General features: G+C 43.7%; 1 protein-coding gene across 5 annotated transcripts in view; it reads left to right on the forward strand.

The window, feature by feature from the left end:
• Positions 1-13,232: 13,232 nt before the first annotated feature.
• Positions 13,233-25,520, forward strand: part of CHCHD6 (coiled-coil-helix-coiled-coil-helix domain containing 6) — a 327,253-nt gene continuing 314,965 nt past the window's right edge. For all 5 annotated transcript variants that reach the window (XM_064274780.1, XM_064274782.1, XM_064274781.1 and 2 more), the window contains exon 1: positions 13,233-13,438. In XM_064274780.1, coding sequence (XP_064130850.1) covers positions 13,352-13,438 — 87 coding nt within the window. In that variant the 5' untranslated portion in view covers positions 13,233-13,351. The remainder of the gene's footprint in view (positions 13,439-25,520) is intronic.

The following is a 25,520-nucleotide window of genomic DNA, read 5'->3' on the forward strand; positions in this document are numbered from 1 at the left end:
TGGATTGGAACCAACTTGATGGCAAAGGGTTTTTTTTTTTTTAAATGAATTTGATAATTTTTAAAAAAACATGAACTGAATCAGTTTAATTTTAAAAGCCAGTACTGTAAAAATGGTTTGGTCATCTTAACTTAAAATTAAGAACAAGGAATACATTCGATTAATAAAGTCATAAAATTTAACCTATAAAATCTTTAATCTATATTTTTACCAATTCGGGGAAAGAAATAAAAATAAAAAGTGGGAAAAAACTCACTCACTTTCATAGAAACATCTAGAAACAAAGAAACAAAAATATAAAACTAAAGAAAAAACACACTAGAGAAGAAAAGACAGGGTGGCTGCTGTGAGTGGGAATTGATTTCACTGCAATGGGTTTGACTTTGGTATTAGAGAGACTTAACCAAAACCAGACTCAAATCTGTTGCCATCATGTCAATTTCAACTCATAGTGACCCTATAGGACAGGGTAGAACTGCCCCATAGGATTTCCAAGGAGTGGCTGGTGGATTCAAACTGCCAACCTTTTGGTTATCAGCCATAGGACTTAACCACTATGCTACCAGGGTTTCCAGCAGCAAGCTGTTAACCAAGAGTATATTAAAAGATGTCATGACCAAATAGGGTTTATTTCAGGAATACAAGTACGTATGCAACTTTAGAAAAATCTACTAATTTAATTCACTACTTTACTAGAGTAAATGAGAAGACCACATAAGTATTTCTTTAGAGAACCAAAAACTTTTGAAAATATTCAACATACATACTTTTATGCAAAAAACAAAAAAACAAAACTCCTAGCAAGTTAGGTTCTTGCTTAAATATGATAAAGGTATCAGAACCCCATGGTAATCATACTTGATAATGAAATAAAAAGAAACAATATTACTATTATTACTCTATTCAATCTTCTTATTGGAGATTCTAGCCAATGCTATAATGCAAGGAGAAAATTGTATTAATATTGGAAAAAAGAGACAAAATGAGATTATTTGCAGACCATATGATCACCTACCTGAAAACCCTCAAGAGAATCAATTGACAAACCAATAAGAGAGTTTAGCAATGTAGCCAGATACAAGATCCCAACCCACTGCTGTACAGTTGATTCTAACTCATAGATACCTTACAGGACAGAGTAGAACTGCCTCAGAGGGTTTCCAAGACTGTAATCTTTATGGAAGCAGACTGCCACATCTTTCTGCCTCGAAGGGCTGGAGTGTTCAAACCTCTGACTTTTGGTTAGCAGCCAAGCTCTTCACCACTGCGCTACCAGGGCTCCTCAGATATAAGATCGGCATATAAAAATCAATAGTTTAATTACATAACAGCAAAAACCAATTAGAAAGTGAAATGAAAAATGAGCTCATTCTTAAAAGGAACAAATTTTATAAAATAGCTAGCTACTTAATAAAAATGTTTAAGGACTATGTACAGCTATTCAAGTTTACTGAATGGCCTTCACCAGAGTTAGATATGTCAGATCTCCCGTAAATTGATCTATAAATTCCATGGAACCCCAACGAAAATCTCAATAGGACTGTTAGTGATATATAAGATGATTTCCTTCCTCTGGGAGGGAAATTCTCATAGACAGCTAAGAAAATTTAAAGAAAGGAAAACAATGAGGGGTAGGTTCCCTTATCAAATATCCTGTAAAGTCATAACTGTTAAATCAGCACGTAATTGCTGTGGAAATAGCCAAAGAATAGAGAAACCCAGAAATAGATCTGTGTGGATAAGGAAAAATAGCATAAAGTTGGCTTTTTAAAAAGAAAATTCAGTGGCAAAACAATGAAATTTTCAATAAATGATTAGGGGAACAATTGGCTAGCTATATGAAGACACTTATATCCTGAAGCATAATGAAGTATAAATTACAAATGGTTTTAAAAGGTGAACATAAAGAATAGAGTATTTTGGTGATCGTAGTAGGAGGTACTACCTTACTAACGCGTAAAACCTACAAGCCAAAAGAGGCATGATTTGGAGGTTTGGCTGCACAAAAATTGAAAACTTCCGTTCGTCAAAAGATGCCATAAACAAAGTTAAGACAAGTGGTAGGCTGGAAGAAAATATTTGCAGCATCTAAAAAAAGAGGAGTAATATCCAGAACATATAAACAGCCAAATCAATAATAAAACGACCAAATAAGCAGGTGAAGTATATGAAATATAAATGACCAACAAATAAATGTAAAGATATTGAACTCTAGATATGGTATTTTTTTATAGTCAGGGAATTGCAAATTAAAATTAAGACAAAATCCTCCCCCCCCCCCCCCGCCCCGTCACACTGGCAAAAATTAAATACTAACATCCTGTGTAGGAAAAAATGTGAGGATATGAACATTCTCATACCTTAGTGGAAGGAGTTTAAATTGACACAGCTTTTTTGAAGGGCAAATTCATAGTGTCTATAGAAGCTCGAAGGTCCCTGGCTGGTGCAGTTTGCACTCCACTACTAACATAAACGAGCCCTGGTGGTGCAGTGGTTAAGAGCTGTGGCCACTGAATCAAAAGGTCGGCAGTTTGAATCCACCAGTCGCTCCTTGGAAACCCTGTAGGGTAGTTCTCCTCTGTCCTGTAGGGTCACTATGATTTAGAATTAACGCGACCGCAACGGGTTTGGCTTGGTTTTGGCTTAGTGCTATTTTAAGTCATTGCCTGGAGGAGGGTGGACAAACTGGGAGCCAGGTCCCAGCATCTGCACTCCCAGACAGGCGTGAACTCAGGAGGCTGCTCTTCCTCCGGCGCCCCTGCAGAGTGGTATGTCCCACCACGCAGGCAGGCTCACAGCACGCTGCAGAGCAGTGGGCAAGTGCGGGCCACCCCGCCCTACCCCGTCCCACCCAGGCCCCAGCGCTGGTGAGCTGGGGGCTGGGAGCAGGCTAGTTCCCTTTCTGGGCCCCAGGGTTGTTACCACCTGTGTGGTCAGGTGAGCCCCACCTTGGAGATCAGGGTGGCTGTGAGACCTGCATCCCCATTAGTGGGCAGTATGGAAGGACCTGAGACAATCTCGTTAATCCCTCTTATCCTTTCACTTTACTGTTACCACCACGACCACAATACCGTCAGCAGTCCGGAAAGAGGCCCGTCCCAGAAAACTTCTCCGCCCGTACAGGCCTTTCTTTGGCTGGTGCTGGCTCACCGTGTCCCACTCCTCTCAGCCTGCCCAGCTAGCCTCTCTTCACCCTTCTAGGGGCCTGTTCTTCTGAGACTGTCCCTCCTTGGGGCTGCGCTCCGCCCCCTGCAGCTGTCGCCTCCCAGTTACAGCGGCTGGGTCTGCCGGTACCCCCTCACTCAGCAAGCATTTATTGTTCTGTTGTAATCCAGGCTCTGACCTACATCGGATATGAATTTTAATTTCAGGGGTTCGTAGCCAAATTTGGAGGAGACAGATGCAGATGCAAATAAGCACAGAATCGTGCCAGCTGCATTATGGGTTAGGGAAGGAGCTTCGAGGGTAGAGTTGTCTAGACGCTATTTGCAATACAAACACGAGGCATCCACTCAGAGGGTATTTTGTTTAGCGTGATTGAGAAGGGATGGTAGAGGTTACTGGAGGGAGCGTGAAGTTCTTCAGCTGCCCACTGGACGACCAACGCCGGACAAAGCTTACAGAAAGGGCTCTGGAGGCGGCTTGGCGCGGACACTCGGGCGATGGCCTTTAATGCACGTCCTGGCAGTCTACTCGCCTCTCTTTCCTCTCACAATGTTTATCCCGCAGCGCGCTCTGCCCCGGCTGCGCTTGCAGCTGCTCCTAGCGCAAGGGACACCCGCGGTCCAGCCTCCCTCCTCATGCTAATAGATGCAAAAGGATGAAAAACCATTTTGTCAAGTAGGCAACTAGAATTACCACTGCACTCTCGAAGGAATCGTGTCAATTTGTAGCTCTTATTACAGCGTAATGCTATTCCCTTAAAAGTTTGTGTGCGCATTTTAATGAATTCATAAAACTCAAACTTCAAGAGTCCTTCGGCGGGAAGTGGGTGTGGTGTAGCTCTGTAGTTTTGTATTTGGAAGGGATCGCAGGTGCCACTGAGAGCCGCAGGCAAGACTGTGAGTGGGTCACCTGCGAGGCTCCTCCCAGGCTGCTCAGACAATCTCCCCTTCAGGGCTCAGGCGCCTGGGCTTGCAGGGTGCCAAGTCCCCTGTAAAGCAGCCCCTTCTTTTCTTCACCCACTGCCACACCGCTCCTGAGCCTCTGGGTCCTGAGTGCCATGTCAGGTGGGCCACTAACCAGGCTGTCTCCACCCAGGCTGCAACACCCACACCCAAGAGCTGGCCAGACCATGCTCCAAGAGGGTGAGAAGGCCAGTGGGGCCCTAGAAGGGCTCCATCTTCTGAGCCTCGGAGTAGGGTTCAAATTCCAATTCTGTCTCCTTCTAGCTGTGTAACCTTGGGCAAGTCACATTCCCTATCTGAGCCTCAGTTTCCTTATCTGTAAAACAGAAATAATCCCATTTGACGGTTTCTTGAGATGATGTAAAGAATAATCAAATCAAACCAAAACCATTGTCATGGAGTTGATTCCCCCTCATAGCGACCCTATAGGACAGGCTACAACTGCCCCATAGGGTTTCGAAGGTTGTAATCTTTAAAGAAGCAGACTGCCATATCTTTCTCCATGGACTTGGTTTGAACCACTGGGCTTTCCTTTAGCAGCCAAACACTTTAACCACTGCACCACCAGGGCTCCAGGGAGAATATAATAACTACTCATGATTGAGTGTTTTCTCTTTGCCAGGTACTGCTCCAGGTCTGTTACGTGCATTAACCAACCCATGTAATCCCCCGTCAATTCTATGTGTAGTTAGTATCATTATTCCCATTTTAGGAACAGGAGCCCTGGTGGCGCAGTAGTTAAGAGCTTTGGCTGTTAACCAAAAGGTCAGCAGTTTGAATCCACCAGCTGCTCCTTGGAAGGCCTATGGAGCAGTTCTACTCTCTTATAGGTTCGCTCTGAGTTATAATTGACTCCAAGGCAACGAGTTTTAGTTTATGGATGGGAAAACAGGCACAGAGAGCAGAATTAGTGTGTTGAAGATCACGCAAGCAATACAGCTGGGATTGAAAGGTAGGTCCTCTGGCCCCAGAGCCTTTGCTTTTAACCCTTCATGGTCTTGGCTCTGTAAACAAAGAGCAACTGACACATAACAGGGAGCCCTCATTCATTCATTCAGTGAGTCATTCACCAATTTCTTGGCTAGTACTCAGTGCCAGACTCTATGCTAGGTGTTGTGAATAAAATTGACATGTCCCTTCTTCTCTGAGGCTTCTATCTTAGTGTGCGTGTGTGGGTGAGAGAGAGAAAATGCATGCGTGTGGTGAAGACAGTATGAATGTATGTGTGTGTGAGGGTATGTGTGTGTGCAAGTGTACGTATGAGAGTGTGTGTGAATGCAAGAATGTGTATGTGTGACCGTGTGTATGAGAGAGAGTATAAGTGTGTGAGAGTATGTGTGTGTGAGAGTGTGCGTGAGTCTGGGGTTATGTGCATGTGTGAGAGTGTATATATGTGTGTTTGTGTGTGTAGGGAGAACAGCTGAAGAAATAAGAAAACAGGCTGAATGAGTCCTGTTCTTAGCTATTGCAGTCTCCCTCGCTGAGAGTTCTGTGGCCCAGTGGCTTTGTTTAGCCAATTCCTCTCTCTTCACACCGAAACCATCACCTATCCATGTTCCCTATGTGGCCTCCTAGTCAAGGGGTGACAGTCTTGTGGTGCAGCCCTGCGGAAACTGCTGGGGTGCAGGGAATCCTGGCTCCAGGGAGCCCTCTTCTGCTGTCCTCTGGCTGTTTTGCCTGCTAAACGGCCATCCTCTCAGCTGAATATTAAATCCAGGGCAAAAGCTGAAGCTTAAAACTCTGAAAAGCAAAAAGGAAATTGGGGCTAAGGAAGCTGATCCTGACTTTCTGCTTGAGCCTTTTATGCTTTCCAGGTGGTTCATTCCATCTGGAAGCTTTGTTTCGCACTGGGAATTTCCTGGATTTAGGGAGAGCAGGTGGAGACCTGAGCACTCAGCCTCAGAACAATGGATGAAGTAAGATTCATTGTCTAGGTCTGCTCTCTCCCTTTCTACGGCTGCAGGGCCACACACACACACACACACACACACACACACACACACACCCTGCTCCAAATGCAGCATGCTCACACTGCACACGTAGCAACGGTGCCCACAATCGGTCCTGGCAGGAAACAGATGGCTGCTCAGATGGGGTAACTGAAGGGGCTTTCATAAAGGGACTCTGTACAAAGGTATACGCAGGGCTGGTTTCTGTCAGGCGATGCACCAAACCCAGGGAATGGATCCTGCTGGTCTAAACCAGTTTTGGCCATCCTGCTCCCCTTTGTCAGGGTCTGGTCTTGGGGAAGGGATGTGACCCACAACTAGCCACTGAGACTCCAGGAGAAGACTGCTGCTGGCTTCTGAGAAAGCCTTTCCTTTGTGATAAAATAGAGCCAAACAAGGCAAGGGCCCTTTTTGCACCCTGCCTTCTTCCAGTTGGGCATACCGTTGGCAGGGACATGATACCTGGAGCTGAGGGTGACATACTGACACCATGAGGGAGGCATCACCAACCTGCTGAGCATGGTGGAGCAGAAAGACAGGAAGAGACTTGATCCTTTACCACTAAGTTTACCACATGGGGAAGCATATTCCCATGAAGGCAGGCAGACCTCAAAGAAAGAAGAGAAAGGAGCCACTAACTGTCACATGCTGAACTTCTGATTAAAAAACGTACTAATCATACGTGGGCCAAGGGTATTATGCTATTGTCCCTCCCTGTAGAAACATGAGCTGGAGAAAGGAGGTTCCCCCCGACCAATAGTACCTTCAAAGGGCCAGGCAGTGAAGAGGGTAATGGGGACCTCCCACAGATTTAGATCTCTGAACTTTGACCAGGTTGTGTTTTGGGGATTAGCCTCATCATCAACTCTTTCCAGGGCTGGGGTCAGAGATAGCTTCCCAAAGTACACTTGGACTGGAACCTTCCTCTGCTCCAAAAATCAAGAGTTCTCCACTGTCCACCTCAGAGGTCAATCTTCTTACCTGGCATTAGAGGCCTCCATCCTCACGATCCAACCAAATGTTTCAGAATCCCCCCCCTCCCCACATGCACCCCATTCTCCTGTACTCTAGGACATGTTCCATCCTTCCCTAAGTTCACTGCTCTCCCTCATCCCTATGAACCAACTATTTTCTAGGAAAGGGGTTCTTAACAATGAATTTGAGGGAGGATCTTTTCATTTGCTTTGAAGCCAGAAGATTTTTGCATAAAACTAACTACCTACCCAACTCCAAAGTACTGATGACTAAGGCAAACCTTTTATTGAAGATTATACGGAAATAGAAGAAAGGCTTCTATCACATATCACAGAACAAAATCTATTAATCTGCCACTTTAAAACCATAAACTCTTTTCCCAAATTTCCTCATCCTACCAAGTTTCTACCTTTTTTCCTTCCTTTACTCAAAACCCCACTCCTCCAACCTAGCTGGCTTCCTCCCTCTATCCCCCTTCCATTGCTATCTCTCAAAATCCCTTCAGCTTGCAACCCTACTCAATAAAAGCCTCAGTGGCTAACCTGAACAATCTCAACAATACAAAACTCCCCAAACCTAGCTTCTTCTCCTTCTTCAGGCCTATGGGGCAGTGCAATTGAGGGGCTCAAATCACCTCCATCCTATAGATAAGGAGCCCAAAGTTCGGAAAGGTGAAGAGTCGTGGAAAGCTAAGAAGAGATGCTCTCCACCACCACTAGGATCTTGCTCCAATTATTTGAATTATTCTTACCCTTTGGTTCCTGGACCCATGGCCCTACGCAACCCTTCAGGGAGCTCCTCCTGCAGGCCTACAAATGAGCATCCTTCACTCTGCTTTCTTCCCTCCTACCAGAGTGCCATTCCTCTCCAGTGGGAAGTGAAATGAAAAAAATAAGGAAAAGAGCAGCAAAAACAATTCACCTTCAAAGGTACAGCATCTCTGAGTGATGATTTTAGCATCCATCTTCTTAAGGCGGGACATTCATGGAATAGTTATTGTACGGCAGAAGACAGGTATATGCTATCATGATGACACATTTATTCGCAAAATGGATTATGATTTTGTCTCCATGTGATATTTCAGCATTAGAAATTTCTCATTTGTTAGACTAATATTCATTGTAGCCCTATTTACAATAACTAAAAGGTAGAAACAACCTAAATGCCCATCAACAGTTGGATGAATGGATAAACAAAATGTGGTACATACATAAAATGGAATATTACTCAGCCAGTAGGCGAAATGAAGTCTTGATACATGCTACAATATGGATGGAGCTGGAAGACATTATGCTGAGTGAAATAAGTCAATCACAAAAGGACAAATATTATTATGACCTTACTTACATAAAAAGGAAATCCTATGGGGCAGTTCTACTCTGTCCTATAGGGTTGCTATGAGCTGGAATTGACTCGATGGCAACAGGTTTATATATAAAGACAAGAAAAGGCAAATGTATGGAGACAAAGTTTATTAGTGGTTACCAGGAGCAGGTGGGAGTAAGAAAGGGGGGATTAACAGTCATGGGAATATGGTGTTGATTAAGGGTAGGATTGCACAGCAATACGGTAGTTGGTGTTCATAAGTTGTACACCTGTAGAAAGTTGATGGCAAAAGTTATGTGATAGATATACTTACACACACACAAAAGAGTAGCTGCTGAGGCAGCTTATGTACAACCAAATACCTGAGAGGATTTGGTTCCTTTGTTTGGAGGTTTAGGGTCACGGTTTCATGGGACATCCTTGTTAATTGGCCTAATAACATGTTTAACGCTTCTGTTCTACCTCCTAGTTTGTTGTGTAGTGCCGTGGGTCTTAAAAGCTTGCAGGTGGCCATCCGAGGCACAACTGGTATCTATTCATCAGGAGCAACAGAGGAAGGAGAATCAGGAAGAGGAGGAGGGTGTGGAATGTGTGGTTAATTGCTTCCATGAAAAACTGCCTCTTTTTCTGAGACCAGAAGAACTGGATGGTGCCTGGTTACCATTACTGAATATTTTGATCAAAGATTCCATAGAAGAATCCTTATCAAAAGGGGGAAAATGCAGAACAGAATTCCATATTGTCATGGACTTCAGATTTTCTGGAGCTATGAGGGCTGGATGAGCTCCTAGAACTATTGCCTTGAGATAATTTTTAAAAGTTAAACAAAAAAGATCCCCTGAATAAAACCAAAAAACCCAAACCCACTGCCGTCAAGTCGATTCCGACTCATTGCGACCCTAATAAGTCTTCTTAAAATCAAACAGTAGTTTAGCTTAATTAGTAAAAAATGTCTGCATTGAGCATTATGCTCTTTTAAGAACTATCTATATGGGACCAAAAGACAACAGCAACTCAGATAAGAACATTAGGGGGCACTGAGTTTATGTCAATGGAGGAGGAACAACTCAGAAAAGGAGACTGAGTATGGATCCATAAATTGAAGAATGTAATCAATGTCATGAATTGTACAAGCAGAAACTGTTGAATTGGTGTATCTTGTGTTGTATGTATTCTCATCAACAACAAATAAATAAGTTTTGGTAGAATATGCATGTATCAAGAAGTGAAATAAAAACAGTTGACTTAAAACAAAACAAAACAAAAAAACAAAGAAATACCACAAGTGGGCTTTAAAAGAAATGTGGAAATTTATTTTCTCACAGTTCAGAAGGCTAGAAGTCCAAATTCAGGGTGCCAGCTCTAGGGGAAGGCCCTCTTTCTGTCTGCTCTGGAGGAAGGTCTTTGTCTCTTTTAGCATTCCTCAGCTACTTAGCGATCTTCAGTAGGCATCTACCTGCCTGTGTTTGTGCCTGCTTGTCTCTTGGTTTATGCTGCCCCTTATAACTCAGAAGGGATTAGGTTTAGGACACACCCTACACCGATATGACCTTATAAACAAATAGGATTACATCTACACGGTTAAAATGGCCAATTTTATGTTACATATATTTTCTCACAATTAAAAAATTATTAAAAAACTAGTGTTCAGTGCATTAATTACTTCATCATTTGACCCAGAAGTGAAATCTAGTCCTTTCCTCAATTTTCCCAACACCCCCTCACAGTTGTAGAAGACATTTAGGTATCCAGGAGATTTTGAAAAAACATTTGGAGTATGTAGTGGATGCTAATATCCCACTCAGAAATTTTTACTGGCTCTTGAAGCCATCTCCCAGCTGTTGTGGGTATAGGCTGTTGGCAGCGCATAGCTGTCCCCTTCTCTGGAGCATTACCCTGGGACACCAGTGACTGATGGATATGGGGGTACAGAAGGCTGGCCCTTCTTGTCTTAAAGTGGGGCCAATTTTGTGAAGCAATTAACGTTCCAGAGCTCCACTGAGGCCAAGTGGAATGGCGTCTCCAGCTGAGACCACAGCCTTGCTTAGTGTTCCCCTGCCTTAGCTTCTTCCTACACAATCCTTCTCCTGAGGCACTCCCTCTGCCCTCCCTCCTCCCCCCTCCCCCACAAACCACTTGCAGGAGGGTCCCTGACTCAGTCTCTGCTTATAGGGAAGAAATGGAGAACAGAAGGGATAGAGGAGGATTTGCAAGTCAACGTATTTTAAATGAGACTAACAGATAACCTTGTTCCTAAGATCCCTCTGGCTGTCCCAACTCTGGGAATGTACACTCTGACCTGCTGTTCTCAGCCTCAGAGCTCTCACTGGTCTCTCTCATTCACTTTCTTCCCATACCCCTTCCTTTCTGGGCTGCCAAAAGGAGCTCCAAATGCTTCTTGTTGTTTCATAAAGCAATCCAGTATTCCCCAGTTCCAGATTCCAAACTCAACTCTTGGCCTACTTTAGCAAATCAAAGCCATTCAGCAACTCAGATGAATAAAAGGGGTCTTTTTTTTTTTTCATTCAATGTACTTGTGGCTGTGAATAGCAATCATTTGTTCCTCTGACACACATATGTTCCTGTGTAACAAGTTCCTTGATACACTGCACCCAATACATGGTGTGTCTGCTCCTTGGACAATGTCTCTTACTTGTTTTTGTCTTAGTTATCTAGAGCTGCTATAACAAAAATACCACAAGTGGATGGCTTTAACAAATAGAAATTTATTTTCTTACAGTTTAGGAGGCTAGAAGTCTGAATTCAGTGCGCTGGACTCTAGGTGAAGGCTTTCTCTCTCTCTGTTGGCTCTGGGGAAAGGTCCTCGTCTCTTCAGCTTGTTCCCTGGTTCCTTGGAGATCTCTGTGTGGCTTGACTTCTATCTTCTCCCATCTCTGCTGGCTGCCTTGATTGTTTAATCTCTTTTATATCTCAAACAGATTGATTTAAGACACACCCTACATTAATACTGCCTCATTAACATAACAAAGACAATCCATTATGACCCTCTATATCTGGGATTGTAATCACAGACATGGAGGTTAGAATTTATAACACATATTTTTGGGGGATACAATTCAACCTATAACAATTTAGGACTAGTCACTGTCTTCCCAAAGCACTTAGAATAAAACCCAAACTCAGACCCTAGCCTATGAGGCCCTACGGGATCCTGGCCCTTCCCCTGTTCTGACCTCCTTGCCTCTAGCTCCACTCTGCTTTCTTCTTACTTTCCAACCATGCAGGGCTTTCTTATTCTTTCTTGAAGGAGGCAAGCTCTTTCCTGCCTCAGATTCTTTGCATTTGTTGGGTCCCAGCAAAGTTCTTCCCTCACCTTTTTCTGGCTAACTCCTACTCATCCTGAGGTCGCAATTAAAATGCTTCCTCAGAGAGGCCTTCTCTGACCTTTCAAATTAAAATGTTGTGTGCCATCAGAATCTATTTGGGATAGGCCACTCCTATTAATTTCTTCACTACTAACTGAAAGGTCTAGGGTTCGAACCCACCAGCCGCTTGCAGGAGAAAGATGTGGCAGTCTGTTCCAGTAAAGATTACAGCCTAGAAAACCCTATGAGATTGCTATAACTTGACAGCAACAGGTATTAATTTCCCCTACGGTGTCTTGATGTAATTTTTGTTTCTAGCACTTATGGCAGCGTTTAGTAAGTTTATATACTTCCTTGCTTATTTGTTTTTTTGTTCATTTCCTCTATTACACTGTAACCTCACAAAGCCAGGCCTGTTTTACATGTCTTATTTCCTATAGCTTTGAGTCGTGCCACATCAGCAAATGAAGGTCCCAAAAGCTTTACTCCATCCACATCATTAAGGTCGACTCTACTTTGAGGAGGCAGCTCTTCCCCAGTCGTCTTTTGGGTGCCTTCCAACCCGGGGTGTGCTCGTCTTCCAGCACTGTTATCAGCCGATGTTCCACTGCTATTCATAAGGTTTTCACTGGCTAATGTTTTTGAGTAGGCTGCCGGGTCTTTCTTCCTAGTCTGCCTTAGTCTGGAAGCTCAGCTGAAACCTGTCCTCCGTGGGTGACCCTGCTGGTATCTGAACACCGGTGGCATAGCTTCCAGTATAACAGCAACACGCAAGCCCACACAGTAGGACAAACTGACAGACACATCGGGGGTCTATGAGTCTGAACCGACTGGACGGCACCTAACAACAACATTACCTAGAGCTAGGATAATGCTTAGAAGTACAGCCACGGCAAGACTATGTCTCACATACTTTAGACATGTTATCAGGAGGGCCCAGTCCCTAGAGAAGGACATCATGCTTGGTAAAGCAGAGGGTCAGCAAGAAAGAGGAAGACCCTCAACGAGATGGAGTGACACAGCAGCTCCAATAATGGGTTCAAACATAACAACGATTGTAAGGATGGTGCAGGGCTGGGCAGTGTTTCCTTGTGGTACACAGGGTTGCTATGAGTCGGAATCGACTCAACGGCATCTAATAAAAACAAGACAATGTTTGCCTCGCACTTAGTGAGTGCCACTCAATCGATACATGTTTGCTGAAAGGATCGAGCAATAGACCATGCAGCCTCCTTGGTGCACTCTGAACCTCAGAACATCATCCTCGGCTCTGCTTCAGCGGCAAGCTTCCCAAAATGGGTACCTGATCTTCAAGCAGGCTCCGGCTGACCCAGTCTCTGCGTCAGTACGACTGGCTTCCCGCCGGGCCGACTGCCTACAACGCCCCCTGCCGCCTCCCTCGTTACCAAGGGATAGCCCTACCCGAGACTACAGCCCCTACAAAGCCCCGCGGCCGCGCGCCCGTGATTGGCTGAGCCTGCGGCGGCAGCCAATAGGACGTGGTTTTGTTGATCTGTGGCGCCCATGAGGGCTGCGGCGCCAGCCGCGAGCGCTGGAAAGTGTGGGGCGCGGGAGGCTAGTGTGGCGTCTACCTGGTGCTCTGGAGCCAGGTCGCGTGGTAGGCCGCCGCCGCCGACCGTCTCCTGCCATGGGGAGCGCCGAGAGCAGCGAGGGCCGTAGGGTGTCCTTCGGAATGGATGAGGAGGAGCGGGTCCGGGTGCTGCAGGGCATCCGGGTGAGCGGCGCCGCCGGCGGGGCGACGAGCGAGCGCGGCCTGGGCCGGGGCGGGGCGTGGAGGGTGCCCGGGGCCGGGGCCAGAGGGAGGACGGGCGAACGTCAGGCTGAGGGAGCGGCTGGGGCTGAAAGTGGCTTCAGGGAGTGGAGAAGGAGGCCATTAGGACGCGAGGGAACGTGGGGCTACGCGTTCCAGCTCCGGTGACTTACTGTTTACATTTCTTCAATTTGCAGTCTCTGTCCCCCATTCCCCCTTCAGAACTCGCGCTCCTGCTGCGCGTTTTGTGTGTTCCCAATCCTGGACAAGTGCAACAGCCTCTTAACTGGGGGCTCCCCGGAGCCACTCTTGGCCTCGATAGTCCAATCTCCACACCCCAGTCAAAGAAGAACTTTAAAATGTGTAAATCAGATCATATACCCTTCCCTTTCTTAAAATCCTCAGACGGGTTCCTAGCCCTTTCAGATGAAGAGGAAACCCTTTACCTTACCTTGCTTTACGAAGTTTTCCTGGTGTCTGCTGGCCTATCTGACCACATCTCATGCCAGTTCCCCCATCTTCCATAGTCTTCGCTAGGCTCATAGATTATGTTCTTCCCAGAAGATGGCAGCTTGCTTCAAGCACAGTTCCCCTAGCATTTCTTATATCTGGCTCTTGTCATTCTTGTTATAGCTCAAATGTCATCTGAGAGAATCTTTCCCTGACTACTGAATGTAAAGTAGTTTTACACCCCCACAACCACATATTGGTTATTTTCATAGCACGCACCACAATTTGAAATGTCTATCGATAGTTTGTATGTCTCCTACTACAGTGTAAGCTCTTTGAGGCGGAGGCTTTTGTCCAATGCACTGTTCTATCCTTAGAACCTAGAATAATCAAAGAAGCTCACATTTGAGTGCATAGTGGTGGCCATGCATTGTGCTAAACCTTTTACAGATATCATCTGATTTTCAACTACCCTATGAGATAGCATTTTATTAGCCCATTTTACAGGTTAAGGCAAACTGAGGCACTGAGAGGTTAATTTAACCAGGTCACCTAGGTAATGGGGTTAAAGTAAGTCAGCTCTAAGGCCTGTTCCTTGAACTACTATGCTGCACCTCCTACATCTATGCCTGGCACATAGTGGGTGAACAACTTATATTTTGAACCTCAGTCACCTCAGTTTAAAAAGAAGGGGGGGAGGGGGTAATGGTGCTGGTGATAATATTAGCTCTGCTCCTTAGGATAAGATTAAGATATGTGGGAAAGTGTTTAGAAAAAGTACAGGGTGCTTCATAGGTGTCTCTTAGCCAGCATAGTACTTGGCACATTTGGTGCTTGATAGGTGTTGGATGGTCTTGTTGACCTGGGTTGCCATATGGTAGGTTGAGAGGCTAGAACCTGAATTGTAATTCAGAAAGATCCCATAGGCTCCATTTGGTTGCTTTCCCACCTTAGTCACCTGATCTCCTGCCTTAGGAATGTTGGAACTTTAGGTCAGTTCCAGTCTCCTGAGGTTCAGTGGAGTCCCTTTGGAGGTGCCTCCATCTACACTGACAGAGGAATATCATCTTTTTTTTTTTTTTTGGTATTATATCAGACATACATTTTATTTCTATTTCTATTAATTCTGCAAAGTATAAATTCTCTTTAAAGATGAAGAATCAGGCCTAGATGGGTTAAGGACATTGCTCAAGGTGTCACCTGAGTAACTTCTGGGACTTTAATTCAGATCTTTTGAACTGCAAAAAAAAATAACCTTTTCTCTCTACTCCAAGCTCCGTCCTTGCAATGATATACAACGCAGTCTGAAAAATTGGTGATAATGCTTCTGCCTGTCCTGACAGGGACACTGGTGTCCCACTTAGTTCCATCAGAGACTGTTAAAACTAGAAAGAACTTTAACTTTGGTGACTGTTTGACCCCAGCCTTTTCCAGCTGAAAAGCTAGTCAGAATAACTGACCTGCCCAGAAGCACACAGTGAGTTCCATGACCCCATGTTAGGACGGCCACCTCCTTCCTTTGGTTTGGGTGTCTAGTATGATAGAGGGGGACAGGAGAAAGGAGGGTGATGGCACTGAAGTGTGTTGGTGTAGGGGCTTTTTCTGTTAGCAAAAGTATTTGAGGGTTGGGGAGCCCACCCTGGCAAAAGCCAAGTAGAAATGATAATCAGATTAACAGAGGAATTACCAAAGTGAACAAATGAGAAGGTAATAGATGGTACACATCCAAGAAGACTATCTGCCCTAGCTCTTTCAGAGAGTGTTAAATATTCTTAAAGACCACTTGTATTTATTCCCTGGTGCCTGGTGCTAAAAAATGCTTTACCTTCTCCTTGCTGTCTGAGTCAATTTCGACTCATAGTGACCTTATAGGATGGGCTAGAACTGCCTCATAGGGTTTCCAAAACTGTGATCTTTATGGAAGTAGACTGCTACATCTTTCTCCCATGGAGAGCCTGGTGGGTCCAGACCACTGCTCTTTTGGTTAAGCAGTTGCGTGCTTAACCACCGTGCCAACAGGGCCCCTCAGAAAACTCTCTGTTGTGTGCTGTTGAGTCTGTTCCAACTGGTAGGGACCCTATAGGACAGAGTAGAACTGCCCCATAGGGTTTTCAAGGAGTGGCTGGTGGATTCAAACTGCCAGCCTTTTGGTTAGCAGCCTGAACTTTTAACTACTTTGCTACCAGAGTCCCTAGAAAATTCTCTTGTCCCCTTAAAAGTAAGTGCTAGGGCCTTGCCAATTTGCATAGCAAGTCAAGTCCTAATTCCATGGAAGGTAAAAGAAATTTAATTAATGCAAAATACTGCAGTTATATTCAGCTCCAGTTTTCGGAGCAAGCAAGTGTGAAATACATAAAGACTGTTTCAACCAGTAAGTTTTAACTTGATCCTCCATTAAGAGAAGGCTCACATATGGCAGTAATGCCCTGTATATGCCCGCTTTTCTTCTCTTCACCCCATCTGAGCAGCCGTCTTTGGGAATTCAACTCAAGTTTGTTACTTGTCAGGATCCAGACTCCTCACTGTTCTTCAGCTTCTTTCCCCTTGTAATTGCTGGGTTCCCTGCTGCTGGAGAACTCCCTGATCCTACTTCTTCAGCCATGTTCAGGCTCATTACATTCCTGTATCTAGATCAAATTTACCATCATTCGTTCTATGGGACCTGATTCTACACCACTGCTGAGGGGGAAGATAGAGAAGTGTGTAGTCCTACCCACGAGATAGTCCTGTGACATGCCAGCGCCATTGAGGCTACATGTTGGAGGACTGCACTGGTAAAAAATAAAAAGGTAGTTCCCATTTATTCATCAGCGAATATTTATTGAGAACATGTTTCTTGCCAGGCACTGGGCCTGGCCTTGCAGAGACCATAAGGACAAAGCACAAGGTCCCTGCCTCATGGAGATTTCAGCCTGAGGGTGGAGGGGAGGGACCCAAAACAAAAGAGGTACAAGAATAGAACTGCAAGTGCTATGAAGGAAAAAAAAAAAAAAAGGAGGTGCAAAGAGTAACAGGGTCAACCTGTCTTAAGTGGGATGGTCAGGGTATGCCTCTCTGAAGAGGTAACATTTAAGGTGTGACCTGAGCCAGCCACGTGAAGACTGTATTTATACTGTGCTAAGCACTATGAGGAAACCCTGGTGGCATAGTGGTTAAGTGCTACGGCTGCTAACCAAAGGGTTGGCAGTTCGAATCCGTCAGGTGCTCCTTAGAAACTCTGGGGGGCAGTTCTACTCTGTCCTATAGGGTTGCTATGAGTCGGAATTGACGGGGCGGTACTGGGTTTGGTTTTGATTTTTAAGCACTATGAGTGTTTTAAGAGCATTGTCTCAGATACCCTGCTGGCTAACCTGTAAATTATTATCTCCATCTTAGAGGTGAGGAAAAAGGTTTGGTGAGGTGAAGTAACTTTCCCAAAGGTCCCAGAGCAAGTTAATAGTAGAGCTGGAAGCTCAGGCTTTCTGACTACAAAGCCTATGTTGGCAGTTCCGCAGAGGCAGGGCCTTGAACCAGTTCGAACCAGCTCAGTCATGGCCAATGAAGTGAAAGCAGAACAGACTCCAGTTTTTACAATTTGGGTGATCTGAAATAGTAAGCAGAAAGGCAGAAACTATGGGTCGAAGCCCTGGAATGGGAGACTCAGAAGAGGCGTAGTGAGCCCTTCCAGGAGCCTGATGTATGAGATTGGCTTATTGTCAGGACTGTGGAGAGCAATGCACATTCAGAGTGGTGCAGTTGGTTGCTATCTTCGGGGCACTGGTGTTTCCCACTCTGCAAAATCCAATGGGTAATAGATTTGGTTGCTAGGCAATGCATATGCTGCCCTTGTTTTCTGAGATGGAGGTTCAGTTTCTAGCAGGGCTTTCACCTGTAATTTTTTCCCATTCCGTTTACCTTTCTGGCTCACTCAAATTAAAAAAATTCTTCTGGTTTTCTAAAAATCTGGGTCTGTTCTGGTGTCACTTCCTTGGTCATGACTGAACCAGAAAGAACCGGTTTGAAGCTTTGCCCGGGGCTTAGAATGTTAGAGAAAGCTGGTCAGGTGGTGAGGCCAGACTGTGGGCCCTTAATGCCAGGCAGGGCTGTTATCCTGGGGGCTATTTTGCAGTTCTCCAATCAGGAGTGGAGCTTTGGAAAGAGTTTTTCTGGTGATGCTGGTTTCCTTTTTTAAAATTTTTTTTTGAGATGTAATTTATGTCACAAAATTCATCTGTTTGAGTGATTTTTAGTAAATTTACAGAGTTGGACAATTGGCACCACAATCCTGTTTTAGACATTCAAATTACTCCCCCAAAATACCTTGTGCCTATTTGTAGTCACTCTCCATTTATATCCCAGCCCCAGATAACCACTAGTCTTGCCTCTATAAATCTGCCTTTTCTGGAAGTTTCATGTAAATGTACTCAAAATACTGTACGTGGTCTTTTGTGTCTGGCTTCTTTCACTTAGCATAATGTTTCTGAGATTCATCCATGTAGTATGCATCAGTATTCATTCCTTTTTATTGTTCATCTAGTCGTTTGAACTGGACATTTGAGTTGTTTCCAGTTTTTGGCTATTATGAATAATGCTGCTGTGAACATTTGTGAAAAAGTTTTTTTTTTTTTGGACGTATATTTTCAATTCACCTAGGAGTGGAATTGCTGTTTATGAAATTGATGGGTCATTAAGTTTAACTTTTTAAAAAAATTGTAGTGAAAGTGTGAATAACAAAACACTCTTCATCTCAGTAATTTCTACATGAACAACTTAGTGATGTTGATTATATTCTACGTTGTGCACCTATCCTAGCTATCCTTTTCCAAATCATTCTACCACTGTTAATGTAAGCTTAATGCACCCTAAGCATAAACTTACCCTTTTCCCTTCCTCTTCACTCTTGGTAACCACTAGGAATCTTTGGTTTCTAGGTATTTGCATATTTAATGTAAGTAAGATTGTACAGTATTTGTCCTTTTGTGACTGACTTATTTTGCTCAACATGATGTTTCCAAACTTCATTCATGTGGTGGCATGCATCAGGAATTCATTTTTCTTTATGGCTGAGTAGTATTCCATTGAGTGTATGTATATACCACATTTTGTTTATCCATTCATCTGTTGAACATTTTGGTTGTTTCCACCCTTTGGCTATTGTGAAAAGTGCTGCAAGGAACATTGGCGTACACAGGTTAAGTTTTACTTTCTAAGAAAATGCCAAACTTCTCTAAAGTGTCATACCATTTTGTTCTCACCAGCAATATATGAGGAATCCAGTTTCTGTGTCTCTTTACCAATACTTGTTATCGTCTCTCTTTTTGATTATAGCAATTCTAGTGGATGTGAAATGGTGTCTCATTGTAGTTTGAATTTGTGTTTTTGTGATAACTAATGATGTTGAGTATCTTTTCATGTGCTTGCTTGCCATTTATTTTCTTTGATGAAATATCTGTTCAAATCTTTTGCCCATTTTCGATTGGGTTGTCTTTTTATTAAGTTATAAGTGCTCTTTATTTTGTATGCAAGTCTTTTATCATATTATGATCTGCAAATGTTTTCTCCTAGTAGGTAGCTTGTCTTTTCATTTTCTTAATTTTTGAAACACAAATTTTGATCAAGCTTAATTTATCAAATTTTTTCTTTTATTGATTATGCTTTTGTGTCATATCTTAGACATCTTGGCCTTACTCAAGGTCATGGAGATTTTCTCCTGTATTTTCTTTTAAGAATTTTATAAACCAAACAAAACCAGTTGCTGTTTAGTCGGTTCCAACTTAGGATGGCCTCATGTGTTTCCAAGTAGAACTGCACTCTGTATGGGTTTTGTGGTTATGACCTTTTAGAAGCAGATTGCCGGGACTTTTTTTAGAGGCACCTTCTGGGTAGGCTAGAACCATCAACCTTTTGGATAGTTAGTCCGGTGCTTAACTGTTTGTACCATCCAGGGACTTCTTAGTTTTATAATTTTGGCTTTTATATTTTAAGTCTGTGATTTGTTTTGAGTTAATGTTTGTGTGTATTGCGAGGTAAGGTTCTAAATCAGGAGCTCCAAACTTTTTTGTAGAGGACTTGATAGTAAATACTTTAGGCTTTGTGGACCAGAAGGTCTCTGTCACAACTAAACTATGCCATTGTAGGGTGAAAGCAGCCATGGACAATATTTAATTGAATGGATGTGGTGGTGTTCCAATAAAACTTTATTTGCAAAATCAAGTGGTGGTCTAATCCATCTTTTTTTTCCATGAGTGATTCAATTTTTTTAAACTCCGTATGTTGTAAAAACTATCCCTTCCCCCATTGAATTGTCTTGGGACCTTTATGAACATCAGTTGGCTATAAATATGAGTTTATTTCTGGACTTCGGTTCTTTTCCATTGATCTGTGTGTCCATCCTTGTGCCACGCTGTCATGATTACTGTAGTAAGTTTAGAAATTGGAAGTGTAAGAGCTCCAACTTTCTTCTTTTTCAAGATTGTTTTGGCACTTCCAGGTCTTTTTGCGTTTCCATATATATACTTCAGGATCAGTTTGTCAACTTCTGCAAAAAAGCCTGTTGGGATTTTGATGGGAGGGGGCCAGTTCTACTTTGCTCTGTAGGGTCACTATGAGTTGGACTCTGTGGCAGTGGGTTTGGTGTGTTGAATCTATAGGTAACTTTGAGGAGAACTGCCATCTTAACAGTATTGAGTCTTCCAATCCATAAACATGAAATATTTCTCCATTTATTTAGATCTTCTTTAATTTCTCTCAGCAGTGTTTTGTAACATTCAGCGTACAGGTCTTATACTTCTTTTCTTAAATTTGTTCCCAAGTATTCTTTTTGATGCTATTGTGAACGGAATTTTTAAAATTTCATTTTTGGTTTCTTAATTGCTAGTACATAGACATACAATTGATTTTTATATATTGATATTGTTTTCTGCAACTTTGTGGAACTTGTTTATTAGTTCTAGTAGTATTCTGGTGGATTTCTTAGGATTTTATATATGTAGGATCATGCTGTCTGCAAATAAAGACAGTTTTATTTCTTTCTTTCCAACCTGGATGCCCTTCCTCTGTTTTTATTGCCTTACCGTATTGGCTAGAACCTCTAGTACAATGTGGAATAGAAATGGTGAGAGTGAACATCCTTGCCTTGTTCAGTCTTCTGTCATTCAGTATGATGTTAACTGAAGAAGGTTTTTCGTAGATGCCCTTTATCAGGTTGATGATTTTACTTTTTAATATTTTTAATCATCCCTTCCTCTTTGTCCTTAAATCCTGTTTTTCTTTTCTAAGCTCTTGGGCAAAGACTGTCTTATTCATTACAGGGTCTGGCTTATTAATATGTAGGTGTTTGATTGAATGCTTGGGTTAATGTATTAACCATATTTCTTCTAGCCAAGCTGGCGACTTTGTGGCAGCTATACATGAGAACCTTACCCTTCTGCGTTCAGGCTTTAATAGAAACTTGTTCCATATGTGTGTTGCAACCTTTCTTTTCTACCTCATTGTTGCCCAGTGATATACTTTGACCTTGCCTGCTCTAATGCCTCATCATGAATGTCGATGCCCCTTATATTGTTTTACGCTATTAGGTTTTCCTATTAGTTCACTAGCTTTCTTTTGTTCTTGATAGATCTTAGCCTCTGTTGTTGGGATTCTGTCCACTCCATAATGTCTGCTTTTTGGTTGCATCCTCCATCTTAATTGCCTACTTTAAGGCAATGTAGTGAACTAAACATGGCAGAAGACCTGGACTTGAGCCCTGACTCTTAAAGGGATAAGTCTCTGTTCTTAAAAGACATGGTGCAGCGTTTCCATACCCTGTTTAGCTTTGGTGCCCTGAAAGGGTTGGATCACAAGTCCTTTTCTCTCTTCCCCAGCTTTAAAGGTCTACTTGACTGACCATGTGAGTGTCTTTTGATGAGGCCACAACAGGAAATGACAGCTTGGAAAGGCAAGGAACAGGTGGCCAAGTTCTCTATAGCTTTCTAATGAATAACGTCTCTGAATCTGAATTTCAAATTTAGTAAACTACGTGCCAGTCCCTGGGCTGGGTGCTTTCACATGTGCTATTCTGTTTGGTGTTCCCCAAACACGTCACATCTACTGACGTGTGTTAGGTGTTAGAAAACAAAGTGTGGCAAATTCTGCAGGGAAGCAGCACATTTTAGATCTTGCTGACTTTTCCCCTTCAGCTGCTCAGGAGTGAATAATTATCTTGAAGACGAATGGTGTGACTGCCCAGATGCCAGCATGTAGACCTTCCCGTAGTCCCTTCCACTCATCTGGCTTGGATGTTCCCCAGCTTACGGAAGAGGGCCCCACACAAAGCTATGCTGTACACCACGGGGAGATTGAACAGTTTTCAAGGGTTTATTTGAACATTCTTTACATTTCATTTTAATAGGACTAGAATGTAACCGGTAATAAAATCTCTGCAGGCAAGAGTTAAGGTGATTTTCACTTACCTTCTGACATTAGAATATAACCCTCAGATAAGATGAAATCCCACCGTAATACTTCTTAACTGTATCAGTGTAGCGGTGAAGCTCTATCTCTGTAAAAGAGAAATCTATAAATACTGCAAGAGTAAGGGAAAATCAAGGAGCCCTGGGGGTGCAGTGGTTAAGGGCTCAGCTGCTAACCGAAAAGTTGGAAGTTCAAACCCACTAGCCTCTCCATGTGAGAAAGATGTGGCAGTGTGTTTCCTTAAAGATTGACAGCCTTGGAAACCCTATAGGGCAGTTCTGCTCTGTCCTACAGGGTCGCTATGAGTCGGAATCGACTTGTCTGCAGTGGATTTAGTTTTTTTGGTTTAAGGGAGAGTCATTTTAACTCTTGCTCGTCTCCTCTTGGGCCAGCTGTCTTCCTCTTGTCCCTCAGTTCCCTCACTTGTGAAGTGAAGGAGCTGCACTGGAAGGCATCTCTGCTTCTCCCCGGTTTCAAGTGTACACGTCGCACTGTTAGAGGGAGGGGCACACACAGGCTCTTCATGGCAGCCCTGGTTTCCAAGGAGCAAATCTGCAGCCTCTGCTGTTTCTCTGTGGCTGCTAGAGGCTGCAGAATGTTTCCTGGAGTCGGCCCTCCTTCCTTTCTACACCCTGTCCCTGGCCATTCTCTTTCATCCTCCTTTGTTACAGTGGAACACCTCTGCATGTCCCACAGGCCCATTGAATTCAGTACATCCAAATGGAACTCATCCACTTCCCTCCCCTGCCTCCCTTAAAAATGATCCTTATTTCTTATCTTGCCGCTCCATCACTCAGGCCAGAAACCTGGCAGTCCTCCTACATTTGTCTTTTTCTCTACATGTAATTACAAGTTTGAGTTTTGCATTCCACAGGTGTCTCTGCTTTATCCTCTTCTCTTTATCCTTAGTACTGTTTATCTCATTTTAGGCCCACACCATCTTCCCTGGCTCCCCTGCCTCCCCACTGCCTCTAGGTTAAAGGCAAATTCCCTGGCCTGGCTTCTGAGCCCCCCTGGGTGCAGGCAGCCCAGCAGGGAGGGTACTTGTTCCTGTGTGCTGTAAGCCATCTCTTGCGATTGATTGGATCTGTGATTCCAGTCTCTCTGCTTGGGGTGATTTCTTGCCCGTATGCTGGCTAAATTCCTCCTCATGCCCAGAACTAAATTACCTTCCGCAGGGGTCCTCCCAAAGTGTGACTCCTCTTACCCCTCCACTGTCCCACCATCCTGGTGTACTGTTGACTGCCTGCTCTCTTCCCACTGCTCACCCCTGGGGTTGAAAAACCTATTTATGTATGTACTTTCTCTCTGTTCCGTGAGCAGGAGTCTCTCTTCCCAGCACGTAGCCAGAGCATGGCATAGGTCAGTAAAATACTTGTTGAACAGGATTTTAAGCCACTGACTCTTTTATTCTTGCCCTGAACCATGGGTTCAGAAACTTTGTGGTATTAATTGATCTGAATCAATTACCAATATTTAAAAATTGAGAGGCTTCATGTAAATTTAATTTTAGGCTTTAAAAAAAAAGAGTTCTCGTCTACGTTCCCAATGGCAGCCTTTTGTAGGAGTAGCGAGGTGGCTGGGCTCCTTTTGTGGGGCATGTGCTCTCCTGCTCACTACCATGTTCTTGCACTGTGTTTTATTTTTTTTCCTCTCCCCTACCGGGCTCATTTTATTCATTTTGTCACCTGCCTGACCTATATGGCCATTTGTGTTTGCCACACTTGGTGTTAGTAGTCTCCAAAGCTCCTCTTGTTCCAGTACTCTGGGATTTATATCTGGAGTGAGCAGCCGGCAGATCTAATTTCAGCTCATATAAAAATGAAGGACTAGGGAATAAAATCTCCAAGGCAACAGCCTTAGGCAAGGAGAAGAATGTTTAGAATCACAGGAGCGGGCAAAATCTCTGCTGGGATTGGGATGTCTAGGTCCCAGGAGCCACTGACAGGCCGAGACTCCCTGTAAGCTGGATTTTCTGGAAGCTGGCAGCATTTGCACTGCCCTGGTTGCTCAGCCGACCCTACCCTGATCTGCCTGATGAGGCGAGAAGGACTCCTTCAGCAATGGGAGCCAGGTTGAGAGAGGGCAGTGAGCTGTATTTTATCTTTTCCTGGTTGCCACTATGCCTGGCACTCAGTGGGTACTCAGAAAATGTTGTATTGAGCAGACAGAGCTATGGTGGTGTAGGCCTAGCTTGGCTTTGAACACTGTGTAACCTCAGGCAAGCCACTTCTCTGTGTACCGTGCTTTCACCGTCCTTAGGCCCCTGCCCCTGCACATACACGAGTGATACCTGTGAACTCACTTTGTGAGTTTTCAGGTGTTCACAACCCTAACCCCTGTAAAGAACAGCGTTTAGAAAGCTGCCTCCATCTTGCTACTTCTCAAACGTACCTTTGTGGTAACATTTTAGAGGCTAAAATAGTGCTCTTGTTCATAATGCCATCCTATTAATTTAAGTAGAAACTATTTTATGAGTACGAAACCCTGGTAGTGCAGTGTTAAGAACTATGGCTGCTAACCAAAAGGTCGGCAGTTCGAATCCACCGGGCACTCCTTGGAAACCGTATGGAGCTTTGTCCTATAGGGTCGCTATGAGTCGGAATCGACTCGACGGCAGTGAGTTTTGGGTTTTGTGGGTAGATGCTACCTCTACCACACCCTGTGGCACAATTAAGCATCATAAATGGGGGCAAATGTGACTTGAAAATATTTTTATTTTTCTTGACTTGGACCTTCTGTAAAAAAGGTTACATGTCTTACGTGTCACCTTAGAGTAGCTCTGTTATTATTGCCTTCACTTGTTTGAGTATCCCTGTTAAGTGCCCAGGTTTTGGGATTGAATCTTGGCCCAAGCACTTCTTATGTCTGTGATCTTGGGCAAGGTATTTAACCTTTGTGACTCTAGTTTCTTTAGCTGTAAAATGGGACTAGCACCTAGCACATTTTTTTTTTCTAGCACATAGGGAGTGTGCGCAAATGAGTAACTTGTTTTTGTCATTACCTTTATTTTTTTTTGAAATGTGCTTTAGTTAAAAATTTACAGATCAATTTCTTATTCATAAATTTGTGCAGAAATTGTTTCATGGCATTGGTTGCAATCCCACATTGTGTCAGAAGTCTTCCCGTTCCCCCCACCCCCGACTCTGGGTTCCCCGGTACC

This window comes from Loxodonta africana, chromosome 22 (genome assembly GCF_030014295.1).
Source record: "Loxodonta africana isolate mLoxAfr1 chromosome 22, mLoxAfr1.hap2, whole genome shotgun sequence".
Classification (NCBI taxonomy): Eukaryota; Metazoa; Chordata; class Mammalia; order Proboscidea; family Elephantidae; genus Loxodonta; species Loxodonta africana.